At 33.6% G+C, this 14,882-nt stretch overlaps 2 protein-coding genes across 3 annotated transcripts in view; one reads left to right on the top strand and one right to left on the bottom strand.

Annotated features, from left to right (window-relative positions):
* Window positions 1-115: 115 nt before the first annotated feature.
* LOC108751993 (cytoplasmic dynein 1 light intermediate chain 2) lies at window positions 116-5,020 on the top strand. 2 transcript variants are annotated; one of them, XM_018492525.1, is made up of 10 exons: window positions 116-255; window positions 429-502; window positions 1,464-1,580; window positions 1,663-1,893; window positions 2,125-2,335; window positions 2,423-2,611; window positions 2,699-2,813; window positions 2,931-3,047; window positions 3,731-3,896; window positions 3,994-5,020. In XM_018492525.1, the coding sequence occupies exons 1-10, from the start codon at window positions 167-169 to the stop codon at window positions 4,107-4,109; spliced, it is 1,425 nt and encodes a 474-aa protein (XP_018348027.1). In that variant the 5' UTR covers window positions 116-166; the 3' UTR covers window positions 4,110-5,020. The 2 variants fall into 2 exon arrangements, with proteins under 2 accessions (XP_018348027.1, XP_018348026.1); XM_018492524.1 differs by having other exon boundaries at window positions 2,931-3,071.
* A 2,750-nt stretch (window positions 5,021-7,770) lies between these two features.
* Window positions 7,771-14,882, bottom strand: part of LOC108751992 (E3 ubiquitin-protein ligase MIB1) — a 433,491-nt gene continuing 426,379 nt past the window's right edge. Inside the window, exons 10-15 of the mRNA XM_018492523.1 lie at window positions 11,940-12,159; window positions 11,408-11,718; window positions 10,880-11,057; window positions 10,138-10,339; window positions 9,322-9,479; window positions 7,771-8,544 (exon numbers count right to left, since the gene is read on the bottom strand). Coding sequence (XP_018348025.1) covers window positions 8,404-8,544; window positions 9,322-9,479; window positions 10,138-10,339; window positions 10,880-11,057; window positions 11,408-11,718; window positions 11,940-12,159 — 1,210 coding nt within the window. The 3' untranslated portion in view covers window positions 7,771-8,403. The remainder of the gene's footprint in view (window positions 8,545-9,321; window positions 9,480-10,137; window positions 10,340-10,879; window positions 11,058-11,407; window positions 11,719-11,939; window positions 12,160-14,882) is intronic.

Genomic DNA, 14,882 nt, shown 5'->3' with positions numbered 1-14,882 from the left:
CGGTTTCAAAGACGTGTTTCGATAATCGAGCTCGACTACAAAGTTGATTCATTCGATGGTAATCGAATCGAGGTCGAATCGCAATATGATCGATCTTCACTACACCCGCGCACTGCACTGCCGCTCGCGCGCTCGCAATCGATATCCTTCTCCTGTCAAATGGATAATGGCAGCGACGACGGTTGATACGATGTTGCAAAGCAATGGCTTTCAGACAAAAAAGAAAGAGGACGTCGAAAATAAGGATAACTTATGGTACGTGTCGTAATTTGCGTGACGTTAACTGTGTATTGAGAAATGCGCCGCAAAATTATTGTTTGCAATGATATGCCTATCGCTTTACGTGACACATCTTGCTGCGTGAGAAAAATTTACGCGTTCGACCGCACTCGATTGTGTTTTACTCGATGTTATTATATGCTTTACAGGTCGTCTATCCTCGCGGAAGTGCAGAACAGCGGCAACAACAAATTGCCATCGAACAAAAATGTCCTCGTTTTAGGTAAATACCGATGACATCATACAACCCTTCGATCGCTCGTTCAATGTAGCTTGCATATTAAGTAGTCACACTTGCTGCTCGTTACGTGTGTCATCGACAGAAAAAAGTGTTTCATCATTAGACTCATACTGCTTACTTATAGAGAACTAATCTGTTTCCCTATCGCAATTATTTTGTATGTGTAGCATTTTGTCATAGAGATGAAAGGTTATATCGACAAAATGCATTCTTTAACCAAGTATGCTTGTACATACAGAGAAGATTGTATAAAGGAATGTATTCGCTTTTTTCAACATATTCGGATGTTTTTTAATTGCTTAATACATCTTAACATAATACAGGAACATATGTAGAACAAAGTGTAACATTATGCAAGACTTAATTGGAACAGTATCACACAGTATGTAGGTAACTTGGGATAATACAAATGACTTGGGACAGCATATACTTTTGTTAAATTTAGTCAGATGATATCCATCCAAGAGTCATTAAAGAAAATTTACAATTTAAAGTTTCTTTAGAGATTCGTGGATGGATACCATGATTAAATTTAACAAAAGTATATGTTGCTCCGAGTTACCTGTACTGTTCCAAGTCACCTACATTTATGATATGTATGCTGTACATGTAAAGAGATAATTTAAATGTAGTCTTTTCTATCTATATTTAATGAAAAGCAAAAATGCCAGTCGGCCAATATCTTCCAACCTCATTTCGAGTTGTTGTGATTAATAACACATAATTGTCACTAGAAAACACAGGTTTGTATATAATTGACTAGTAGCCTTCTGGCTAAGTACAGATGTGTCGTCATATATACAAAAGTGTCTAGTTTTATACAATTGGAAAGCATGTGACAAATACAATATACAGTAATAATTTTGCAAATGTAATATTTTTCCTATAATTGACCTATTGTAAATATATGAAGTTTATATTATATATATATGTATACTTTTAGGTGATAATGAGAGTGGAAAAACTACGCTTATAGCTAAACTACAAGGTGTAGAGGATCCAAAGAAAGGTTCTGGACTAGAATTTGCATATATCGATGTGAGAGATGATTACCGAGACGGTTAGTATGAAATAAAAATGGATATTCAAATTATCACTTAATGCAGCTTAATTTTAATGCAATATTTTTTATTTCTTTGCAGATCACACAAGATTATCTGTATGGGTTCTAGATGGAGACCCGGGTCATGCAAATCTTTTGAGATTTGCTCTGAACAAAGAAAGGTTTCCACATACGCTTGTTATGTTAGTTGCTGCCATGACCACACCATGGGCGATTCTCGATCAACTTCAATCATGGGCGGCATTGTTAGGCGATCATATTGACAAATTACCTTTAGATAATGATAGTAGGCAACGGTGCAGACAGCTTAGTAAGTTGAATAAAACAGAAATATAATATGTAAAATGATATACCATTGTTCGAATATTATTAATATTAATATCATTTTTTGCTTTGATTATTATTACGTTTGCCACTTCAGTTCTTTATCTCTCTAATGATTAAAACATAAGATTTGCAATGCGTGTAGATAGTAAATTTCAAATTTCTTGAGAAATGTGGCATTGTTATATATACAGTATATTTGATTTTATTCTGCCAGATATTAAGAAGTGGCAGGACTATACCGAACCAGGAGACGAACTAGATCCTGGAAGTCCTCTACGACGTACCAGTCGTAATTTGGATGACGATACCGCCGAGGGATTACCCTTGCCGGAAGGAGTACTTACAACCAATTTGGGCCTAGACGTTGTCGTAGTCATAACGAAAACTGATTATATGTCTACTCTCGAAAAAGAACAAGACTATAAGTGAGCATTGAATCAATGAAGAATTTGTAGTAACAAATCATTAGCAAACATTAATCTTGTATGATTACTTACTTTTTTTTTTTATAGAGATGAGCATTTCGACTTTATGCAACAATGGATTAGGCGGTTTTGCTTACAATATGGTGCGGGTCTCTTCTACACGTCGGCGAAGGAGGATAAGAACTGTGATTTGCTTTATAAATATTTAACACATAGGATTTATTCTTTACCATTCAGAACACCGGCATTGGTCGTCGAAAAAGATGCAGTACTTATGTAAGAACATGACAGTTTGACATGACTGAACAAAATTCTTTCAGTCGTTCATGCATATTTTAAAATTATTTGTATTGTACATTGCAGACCTGCTGGTTGGGATAACATGAAGAAGATTAGTATTTTGCATGAGAATTTGCAATCCATGAAAGCGAACGATTACTATCGTGATGTTATCGCACAGCCAGCAACGAATCGGAAAGTATGCTATTACTGCTCCGTATTATTGCTTTATATTCCTTAATATATACAACTTTTTTAATATAATGTAAATTTATTAGATGTTAAATATTTAATCTATTGATACTATTATATATAGTGCGTTGCTAGAGAAATGGAGATTCAGGCGGAAGAAGAGCAAGCTTTTCTTGCGCGGCAGCAAGCGGCTCTATCGGGCCTGAAAGATCCTACTCGTTCTCCGACAACTCGGAATCAGGCAAGCCCTGGGCCAGTTATACAGGTTATACCATTTATAAATGGAGCATGCTCTTCATGTTGCGTGTCAAATTAAAGAACCACAGTATTACCATTAATTCTTTCATCGTCACTATAAATCGTGCGAGTGATTCATTAATCTCATCCGTTATATTCAATACAGAATTATTGAGTCTGTACCTAATGTACATTTGTGTCAATTGTTTCATTCATTATGCAGTGTAATTGACATATAACTGTTTCGTTCATCCGTACAGCTCATCCATTTACATGATGTTAAAAGTAAATGTATTTTTGTCCTTTGTATTATGAGCTTATGCCTTTTAGAAAACCCGCTTAATGTATCTCATGAATTCATTTAATAGAATGACAATGTAGTTGCATTACATTAACGTAGCGACATAATACTTTATCATGTGCAAAGTAATTTTTATTTAACATAATTTAATCCTGAAGCCGATAAATCATGGTGGTAAATCATGTACAAAAATTTCCAGTGGACCATTGTACAGTCGCCATTGTTTAACACTCCACGTAATTTTAATTCCAGCTGTCATCTCGTGTGGTTATTGCAGTTAACATTTGAAAGCATGTTCTAATCTATGTGGTATGATCTATCCATTACGACCATTTACTAAATTCCTTTTCTCAACAATAGGCGAGCACTAATGATTTTGTGAATAGGTGGCGTCACCGAACAAGAAGCTGGATCCTAAGGGTAGCGGCGCAACACCATCCGGGGAAGGTGTTTTAGCTAATTTCTTTAATTCTCTCCTCTATAAGAAGACTGGAGTGCAGCCTGGTTCCCCGGGAACACCGGGCAACGTAGGGACGAGTCCCATGAAACTTGGTAATAACTAGGATCCGAACGTCCGAGCTCTCTGCTCTAGTATATAATAATATCTACTTATATTGAAACTATACTATAGAGACATTTCATACCTCAGATGCTACACCGGTGGACAAAGCGACGATGTGTAACGACGCAGCAGCGGAATTAGATCGTCTCACTCGGACCAAGAAACTTTCTCCACCCAACCTAAATTCCTCGTCTGAATGTTAAAGATAGCGTTTTTTCTTCGCGGTCCATTAATAAATGAAAATAATAGTCGAAGTTTCGTTGCCATTAGACAGAACTCAAAACATAAATTTGAAATGTCTTATAGCCCACTCGTTATAAATGGGAGAGATCATAACATAATGATGCGATGGATCGCGAAGAAGTAAAATTTAGCTCTAATCAATGATAATTTAACCGATCACATCGCAATGAAGAGAAATTGAAAAAAAAATATATATAAAAATATATATCTGTCTTGCAACTCTGCGACAGCGAATGTCATCATCGACTAAATATCAATAACGAAGCAGAGTACAATTAGAAAGCTATTAAATTAATGTAATTAAAATATTTAATATAATATTACCGAAATATATATGCTTACGCACATATTGTCTTAGCGCCTGATCATAGTAAATTATTTAGCAACGCCCGTGTACGTGGAAACGGACGTGCGCGGTTTTTTTTATCATTCTATATATTTACATACGAATGCACATCTTTGTCTCTTCTTTGTAAACAAATACTCTTTTTATGTTATATTCAATCGTTTTTTTTTTATGAGATAGTCATGACGGCTCATTACTTTGCATTCGGTCTAATTTTAACAATGTAAGTGCCGTTGCGAAAATGTGCGAATGCGTGAGATAGTCTTTTATACGAATTGTTCATAAAATAAAATGGGAGAATCCTTTTAAAAGAAGATACATTGCAGTCTTCAGATTTAGGGATAACTAATGGTACGAGACTGGGGAATAGAGAGAGAGAGATGTCCACAAATTGCGCGTGTAAATTCGATACTTTGTAGAGTTTTAGCAGAGTATATTATTCAATATTCAAGAAAACCCAAGAAAGATATATTATTCAAGTCAAAACAGGTGAGCAGAGACATGTACATTCAATTATCAACTAAATGTGGCTGTATGTATATGAAATTCAAATTCATTCTCAATGAAAATAAATAATTTTTCGTATATCTCTTATACTTATTTTTAATCCGAGCAACACTTTAATTACAATTTCATTAAGCGATAATAAAGGAATTTATAACAAGTTTACATATAAAATTCCTTTATTTTATTGGATCAGTGCAAAAGTTCGTGCCTGATTTGTGAATAAGTCAAGTTATTGTAAAAAAACCGCCTTTATTAATAAATGTATTCGCCAACCATTTTCCAATCAACCAATTTATAGATCGTTTGAAAAAATCGCGTGATTTTGCGTCAAAAAATGCGGTGATGTGATTCTTGACAGTCTTCGGACAGTTTTATAATGACCGAAACAAATAATGGAAGGATGCGATGTGTCTGGAGAATATGGTGGATGCAATAAGATTTCTTATTTCAGATATTTCTATTTGTCCAGAGTCATTTTCGAAGTGTGTGGTCTGGTATTGTCATGATAGAAGATGACGATTAACTAAGTTTGAGCGTTTTTCTTTGATTGCTACATCCAATTTGGTTAGTTGTTGACAGTACTTCTTTGAATCAATCTAACAGGAAGCAGCTCAAAATATATAACACTTTGACAATCCCACTAAACAGACAGCAAGACCCAATAATATGCATACATAAACAACAACAGAGTCGCCATGCTGCTTCACCAATTCCATCTATACGAATCGGGCAGGAGCTCTTTTGCACTGATCCAATATTATATTAGATAAAATACATCAAAAAGCAATCAATAATGCAACAATATAATCTTCGCTGTATAGGACATACGCTATAATTATCGCAGCTCAGACACTTGTCTTTATTTATAATATCGTATAATTCATATTATATATTTATTATCATACAATAGTTATATGTATTGAAATAAAATTCAAGAAAGACAGTAATACAATATATAAAAATACTGTCGAAATAGAAATGGCCTTCAAATATAAATCATTCCATTTTTTATAATTATTCTTACTATTTTTCGTCTAAGATCATAATTTATCAATAGTTATGATATATAGAGGAAAGTCCTCTAATATGAGATAGAGGTGCCTAATATGAAATAGTGGCGTTTCTGCTAAACTAATAAACGTTATCTAACATATTGGTTCCATCATGAATTTATTGCTCTTGAATTGAAAATTATTTAGTAGAAAATTCATTATTAGATCATGCTTGTAGTCATTGTAAAATAAGATTTTAGAATTTAGATGTCTTCAAGTTTCATTGAGATGAGCATTTAAACCTTGTTTATTATTTAATAAAAATAAATAATTTGGCAATAAAATTCTTCATGTAGTGATAGAGTAAGATCGTACTAATAGAAAAATATGAGATATATTGAATTGTTTAATTATAGAAGTTAGATTTGATGATCATAAAATCAAGGCGTGGAAATCGTAATATAAGATATCTAGGATATTTCTAATATGAAATAACCCATGGGGTCTTATGTTATAGTGAAAATGATTGCTAAAGTATAAATGTTATTGTATAATAATAAAAAAGATAACAAGAATAAACGTCGAGCCTATATATGCAATGGTTGATTTCAATTACTTGAAAACGAGTTCTGGGTATAATCTATCGCATGCTCATTTTTTGCGCACGCTGGCTGTGTTTGTTTGTTATTTTAGAAACATTAAATAAAGTTTTATTAATTATAATACTGATATACTTTGCGTTTTACTATCGATTTCTCGGGGCAGCTCATATTAGGAGCACAATTTTTTAATTTTGCAGTTTGCTCACTTTTGACATTTCTTTAATTTTCAAAAAAATGGAGTTTGAATTAAATTTTATGTAACATTATCTTAAAGCTTATTAAATTCTCTTCAAAATGATCTATTATTTTTTTAAATTCTGCCTATAGACTTCTAACATTTAGACAAAATAAACTCGGTATCTCATAATAGGGGCCTTTCCTCTAATACTACTTATTTTTGTGATTGAGCTAACCATTAAATAATTAAACACGATATATAAATTGATAATAAAAATCAAATACATAAAACTTTCATTAATTATGTATAAACAAAAATGCAGTTACGAAAAATATTTACAAGAAATGCATTGAATGGCGTAAAAAGGAAAAGAGGATAATTATCGTTAAATTCATAAATCATGATAGGTATATAATAGAATCATCAATGACAAATCTCCTTTGAGAAATATGAAGCTAATATTTCTGGAATATTTGTTTAAAAAGATCCATTTTATAAGCATGTAAAATAATAAACAAAAATATATATATATCTCATACATAACATAATGTATACATATATAACATATACATATATATTACATATAACATATAGATATACATGTACATATATATGTATCTTTTATTTACTACAACTTCAAAATTGATATAAAATTTACATTAAAAACCATTTAATTTTAAAATATTAAAATTTTAGAAATATAACTAATATAAAGTTCAATTAATATAATTATTACCTTCGAGAAAATGATTAATATATAAATTTTTAAGTTGAAAAAGGAATGAAAACAGCTTCATTATTTTACCGATATAGATCCATCAATATATTGTATCGAACATATTTTTACCAATTTATGTAATATCACATATATTAGCAGGTATCATGATATCTAATTAACAACGATAAATCATGGAATCGTTTTACAATTTTATTTTAATCCTTTGAAAAATATCAAACGGTTGAAATGTAATATTTTACTTATTATTAATTTTGGCGAACTATGTGGAAATTATTTAAGATAGATATAAAACTATCATTCCTATTGATAATAGATATTCGGAAGAACTTTGTAATGTCTGAGCGTTTTCTGAATTTTTAATCATGCAGAAAAACAGTGTTATTCATAAGTGGTAAATAAAGGTTTTTTTGTAGGAAGCTTACTAGAAATATGTTACACTTGTATGTTAATAGCCGTACGACTACGCATGAAACGCAACTTCAACAGCATAATATATCATCTATCATGCAACGAGGTTCTTTTATTAAAAATATGAACAATAAATAATAATTGTGCGTACCTACACTTATCGCAGTTATTTACCTATCAATCAACTTACATTTTTATCTATAAACCACCGTAGCTCGAAGAGCGCCATTTAATATCTTCATTATTTTTCATTGTTATATCATTTAATATCATGATTTTTTTATTTCATGACAAACAACGTTGCTCTGCGATTCAGCTTAACGTAATGCTGTTATCAGAAGTAAACGGGGCGTAAGAGGAAATGTTTCGTCTCGTGAAATATCGTGGATCCTTGTGGATTATAATTCGTCCGTTATACAATCACGTACAATCACCCTTAGAAAATTTCAGTGCGCAGTGCAGCCTGTAACAGTCTTTTATTTTTAGTAGAGCAGAATACGTTTGTCTACCGCCTTGCGACATATTGGACACTCCGACATCCGGTCGCCGCACATTTGGCAGGTGCCGTGTCCGCACAGGAAGATCATGTTTTTCAGACGATCCAAACAAACCGGGCACATGGTCTGCAACAATAAAAGAATAAGTTTCGCAAATTCTGATGTTCCGATTCATGATGTTCCGAATTCTATCATCCGTCATGAGCAAATCAATTTATTTAATCTTCACTGTTACACAAATAGTTGATTTCAGAAGTTTCCTCCAATTCAAAGTCAATATTATAATGTGATATATTTTCATATATCTTTTGTTTTTAAATATAATCTATTCAGGGTTGACAAACGCTGTAACGACGATGTTGCAATTTTTTATAATGATAACGCTTTTTTCAGTAACAAATGACTTTTTCAACCCATTACAAGTAACAATTGACTTTTCTAACTCTGATGTTAGCATTAAAGCATCATAAAAAATTCACAATGTCATTAAAAAAAATCGTTATTATAACAAAGTAATGATTAACAAAGTAACGCCATTACTTTGCCAACCTTGAATCTTCTATTTAACATTAAATACACATGTACACTTTTTAAATTTTCTTCAAATTCCACTATGAGTTGAATAAAAGAATTGAATTTCTACTAATCAAAATTCTTCTAATCCATTTATGACCTAACTTTTTGAATCTTTCCTGAATAAATAAAGTAAAAACCAAGAAGAGAGTTGTTGCGGTACTCTATAAGGAGGAATTGGGATACAGTCCGGGAAAACGTATTCTGCTTTTTCAAGAGAGAAAGGTAATTGTACACAGCGCGGTGCGGACTTCTTTCTTCGACACAAATTAAATTATTCGTTTCATTAAAGCGACGCATAACGAAGCGAAATGCAGAAGGGACACGTACCTGCTCCTTGATGTCCTGCAATTGCTGCTGTAGTTTTTGTATGTCGCTGTGGGAAGTATCTCGGCTGCCGTTGTTCATTAGGAGAGCTTCTCCAACTCCGGTGTTGTTTGAGGGCGTCGATTCCTCCTCAAGATCCACCTTGACTTCAGATATTGTTCCTTCGAAGCATAACAGTTGGTTAAAAAAAAAAAAAAAAAAAATAAATAAATAAAATAAAAATAAAAAGAAAAGAAAAAAGTCGCCAATTTCTTGACAATGGCAAGCATCGTTTAGAGATACTCTCATTTATTACAATTCATATTTTTACTCGCAAATTAACATTATTTATCGATAAATATTAAAAAAAAAACATTGAAATTAGCATATAAAGTAGTGCAGTAAATACATAAACATTGAAAAGTTTGCATTGTGTCAGCAAAAATAGAAAAATATAGAGAAATATTTCTCCCGTTTAAAATTTACATATTTATATACATTTAATAATTCGAAGTATTAAAAATATACGTGATCAGTTAGTTAGGGAGCTACTTTGGCGATTATACGTTTTAAACGTGATCTCCAATCCAATTCATCCTTCGTGCAAACACCATTATCGATCGTTCATCATTACATTAATTATTAAAAGGCAAACAATGCAATGCACGCGCAAACCGTGCAAATACAGTCTGAGAACAATTCGGTATACTTATTCAAGATGAGATTAGAGCTATCTGATCGTTGCGTGGGAGTAGTTTATTAAATTCTACGCGATTAGATAGGTCGAGATAGACGAGAAGTTGTGAAATGGCGCGCTGTGCGCGAAATGGATGTTAATACCTGAGGCGTTGCACCCCTTCACGTAGGTGACATCACCACCGCCGCCGCAGCAGACAGAGAGCGGTACCATGTGCTGTATTTGGGCCCGGCATTGCACGCACTTCTTCATCAGGGCCGCACAGCTCTCGCAGGCGCACATGTGGCCGCACGGACGGAACAGCACGCCCGCCTTGCGATCTGAACACACTACGCATTCTTCGATCTGGGAACAAACGTCCATTATTGCGTGAAGGCAAGAAGGTTGATAGAACGCGCATTCAGAGTTTTGAGAATCTATTCCGGGAGAGAATGGGATTATATTCGGCCAACTATTGGTCTACGTAGCAATAGTGCAGCATGGTGTATCAAGTAATGGATCGATAAAAGATTGAAGAAGTAATTTACCGCGCGATCAGAACTTTAGTGACTTACAGAAAATTAAATTAAGATTACTGGAGAGACATATTTGCATGAACGTAGAAATTCTATTGTGCATAATGATAAAATGGATTTTTCTTTTATCGAAAAGAGAGTTCGTTTCATAGAAAAAATTCATAGAATTATATCGAAGGAAAAGAAGAAATATGTAATTAAGAATATCATTAAAAATCGGCACAATCGACAAAGAATTTATAAATCTAATATTAATGTAAAATTAGTTATAGTTAGATATAAAAATAAGTTTTAAAAATAAAAATGTGATATCGTATACCTAATAATAGAAGAATATATGTACAAACAATAGCGTCGCGTGATATTTTACCTTTACTCGCGAAAGAACGTTCTCACGACAAATCAGACATTTCTTCACCCTCGGCGCACAGGCGTTACAACAAGCCACGTGTCCACAGGGACTAAATAGCATCTCTCGTTTGCCATCGGAGCATACAAGACACTCGTCGATCGCTGCCGAAGGGACGATGTCAGTTTCGATGTCGTGTCTGTGGAAAGGGGAGCTGCATGTTAGCTGCATTATACTAAGAGATACGGCCGATGTATGTCGTAATTGCACGGGGAATTATACGTAGAACATGTAACAAGGCAATCGATTGTATAAATTTGTGTTTTAATTCTTCGCGAAATACTTTATTCTCTCTTGTTGAATAGAAAAGATTTACGGAGGAAAAATTTCTACAAATTCCATTGAGAGATTATTACGTTGAATAGAATTTCGACGAAAAAAGACTTGGTTATTATATTCAACATTTTCAATAAAATACATAGGGGTTTTTATAGAATCCAAAGATTCAAAGAGACCAGAAAGCATTTCTCCCTTCACCCGAATACTAACGACTCCTTATCCTTGTGACAGGTGGTGAGAGTCTTGCAGAGATTCGGGTCCGGGCAAAGATCCAAAGGCGTTTGGCCCTTTTTGTTCTTCAGCTCTAGGTCTGCACCGTGCGCTGCAAGGAAGCACGCGATGAAGGAGCTGCTCTTCTTGTCCTGACCCTGAGTGCCTAGGCCCATCAGCAGTCGTCCGACATCCTGCACGTCCTGCAGCTGTCGCAGTTGCGACAGCGTGTGATGTCGAAGGGCCTCATGCAGAGGCGTGTCTCCGTCCTTATCGGCGACATTCAGATTCGCGCCTTCGCGAACCAGCAGCTGCGACGGATAAATTATCGCAAATTTACCAATCGATCTTTCTCGGGGAAAGAATAACTCGAGAGAGCTGTCCTATTATCGGATGTCGATTCAAACAATTTTTGCCCAACGTTCGATATTATCAGGAATTTAATCATTATTTTAGAAATTTAAATGTTACATTACTATAATTTTTACAAGATCGGAACGAATAATTTTCGCAAATATCAGCGGAAACGTACTCGGACGATCTGCGTGTGTTGTCGCTCGACTGCTAGATGCAAAGCGGTCTGCAGGTTCACGTTCTGCAGGTCCAGATCGGCCTTCCCAGCGCGTGCCAATTGTTCCGCAACTTCTACATGATTGTTGAGGGCAGCTAAGTGAAGGGCCGTATAACCATCGTCTTTCTTCTCGTCGACAATCCAGGGTCGCGGTAATTTTGACAGCAGCACTCGCATTGCACTAAAATGAAATGAAATGCAAGACGTTAAAACAAAAAGCCGCGATTGCATTTTCAAAACGAAAAACCAGTTCCTGCTACATTTGCAAAATATATTTTAATTCAAATTACTTTACAACGAATTTTGCCCTAATTATCTTATATACGAGTTGCCTTAATTAATTTTTTTTTTTTTTTTCTCGAAATGTTCCGAATAAAACGCCTTGTATATTTAAAAATAAATGTGTTTTTTATTTTTTATAGCGTATTTTATATAATTATTTTAAATAAATAGTATAATTTAGCTAGTATTTGTTTCATAACTATTTTATTTATGTATAATACTTTATAATTTTTTTCCCTCTATAAGATGCTCAATTTTATTATTCTTTATTATTACTTTTAACTAATCATATTTTGACATATTTTGATATACATATATTCGTTCCACAGAAATAATTTTTCAAGAATATATGATATATTCATTTCTGTCTGCTTGTGTTTTTACAATATATCAACATAATTACAAATTTCCTTGTTAGATCATATACTTCCGTGTATCTCGTACATATTTCTAACTACTCGTTATAGGGACAAGACCCCATGGTAAGATGATAAAGAGAGACGGGGACAGCTGTTCTTTAACAGGGCCTCTCCGCCGAGGAGACCTCTTCGAGGCCATTGCTATGGCATGGGAAACAGGCGTATGTTTCATCACATATGTGATTCCTGCATATGTTTCGAAATATCTCGCAAACGACTCAGGAGGCCATCCCGCATCTCCTTCCTATTCGCTTCAGAAAGATATCTCGTCAATTATTTCACGATATTTTCGCAAAATCGAAAATCCGAATATAGAATTTTGCAGAAATTTCGGTTATCGGAGGCACAATTTATATTATATCTATATTATAATAAAATATAGTAACAATTATTTTTAGATCAAAAGAAAAAAATTTTCTTTGATAAAGATATATTTTTTCACAATAAATCAAATTAACACTACGAGAAAAATTAGCAATGCAAATCTTAATTAATCTTGACGATCGAAATTTGATTTATAATTCTACTTATTTATTTTATTATCTTAGAATTACACTCAGAGAAAAGTTTCTTCAATTAAAAAAAAAAAAAAATTATTTGAACCAAAGAAATTTGTGCATTGCTTAAGGAAACATTTCTTCGATTTAAACGTCATATTTCCTGAAATCAAATAAATTTTTATTTTCCTCAAAGGGGTATTATATTTTTATTTCAATTTAAAAAGAATCAATGAGACAAATAATTCCTTCAATTAATACATAGGTTTTCTTTGGGCGTAAAATAAAATAATCTGTAAAAAATTATTGCTCACATATTAACTATATTAATGAATGCTTGCAAAAGTCACATACGGAAGTAATAATACCAATAAATATAATCACGTTACATTCATAATGCTGTTATAAATGTCGACCGCCGTTTTCTCACTTCATGAGAAGCCATCAAATTTTTATGGCGTGTAAGCGGCGTCATTTTCATTAATGTGGTCTAAGGGTGCGCATTTTGCATCCAAGTGCGATCGCAGAATCTCGCTACAGCAGCAGCAGCCGCGAGTCGTAGCCGACTCTCCTTGTCATGAATATGCAAATGGTCGCGAGTGTTACTGTTACCGCGTTAATAACCATAAATCGATTACTTTGCCAATTATGTCCGGGTACTCGTGTCTTGCATCGACGACGCGAGCGCGATTTTATTGCGTCGTTGACCGGCTTCGTTGATTTCATTCCGCTCTCGCTGTACCGCGGCTCTTTTTTTCTTCCCGCCTCAATTCTCACGGCTTGCCGAAATAATTACAATCGGAACGATTGGAATAATATAACGATTAAGGCCGTTCAGTTCGGGCTGGCATTGTCTATAAAGCAATTAAAAAAAAAAATGTATGCTCTATACCTTGAATAACATACCGTGCGTTCGTTTCAATCTCGAGATGTAATTAGTGCACTGTTATAATGTAATTATACCTTAATCGACAAAATAAGATATGTGTAATAATCATATATCAGTGCGCTGATGAAGGAAAAGGCAAATCTCTTTGATCTTTTGTCTTGACGGACCTAGAAAGAATGAGCTTATTTTAAAATAAACAGTTTAGGAACGAAAACGAAAATGTAAAATAAGACGTAGTAAAAGAAATTAATTTGTTAAATTTCGTTTTGTTTTCAATGCAAGAGAAGAAAGTACAAATAAAATTAGTCTTTTTCTTTTACTTAATTCTGCGGTAGACGGCACAAAATCTTTTGTGAACCTTTATAATAGCACACCAGATAAAAAGGTTGGTTATTTTTGGTTTAGATAGTAATTTAATAATAAGTTAGTTTGTGTGTGACAAATTAATTAAGTACGATAGTAAAGACAAGTTTCATTGCAAGGGCTGTATTATTCTTTGTATCTGTAGAAGATTATACAAATATTCAATTCAATTCAATATACGTATATTAAAATCAATATATATATATATATGTGTATATAGCAGGTACCAAATTGTGTCCTAATTACATATAAATATTGGTTAGGAAAGTTACATCTTTAAAGTTTCCCTTTTCTATCTGAGTGAGGCTCAATGCCTTTTTATAAGAGAACCAGCATTTTCTGTTTAGTTATGAAACTTTAAGCGTCGCTAGAATTTATTGTCCTCCATTCAAAAATCGCGTTAAATTTCGTAGGCGGAATCTCGTATGTGAATGAAAGGCACGGCGACGTTGAT

Source organism: Trachymyrmex septentrionalis, unplaced genomic scaffold (assembly GCF_001594115.1).
Source record: "Trachymyrmex septentrionalis isolate Tsep2-gDNA-1 unplaced genomic scaffold, Tsep1.0 scaffold53, whole genome shotgun sequence".
Lineage (NCBI taxonomy): Eukaryota > Metazoa > Arthropoda > Insecta > Hymenoptera > Formicidae > Trachymyrmex > Trachymyrmex septentrionalis.
The sequence above is the reverse complement of the archived record's forward strand: the minus strand, read 5'-3'. Positions and strand labels throughout refer to the sequence as shown.

What these genes read in the sequence shown, in the direction of transcription:
- LOC108751993 (XM_018492524.1), top strand. Translation starts at nt 167, where the DNA reads ATGGCAGCGACGACGGTTGATACGATGTTGCAAAGCAATGGCTTTCAG. An exon ending in GAAAATAAGGATAACTTATG is followed by an intron (nt 256 to 428) that starts GTACGTGTCGTA and finishes TATGCTTTACAG; the next exon opens with GTCGTCTATCCTCGCGGAAG. An exon ending in GAAAAAGAACAAGACTATAA is followed by an intron (nt 2,336 to 2,422) that starts GTGAGCATTGAA and finishes TTTTTTTTATAG; the next exon opens with AGATGAGCATTTCGACTTTA.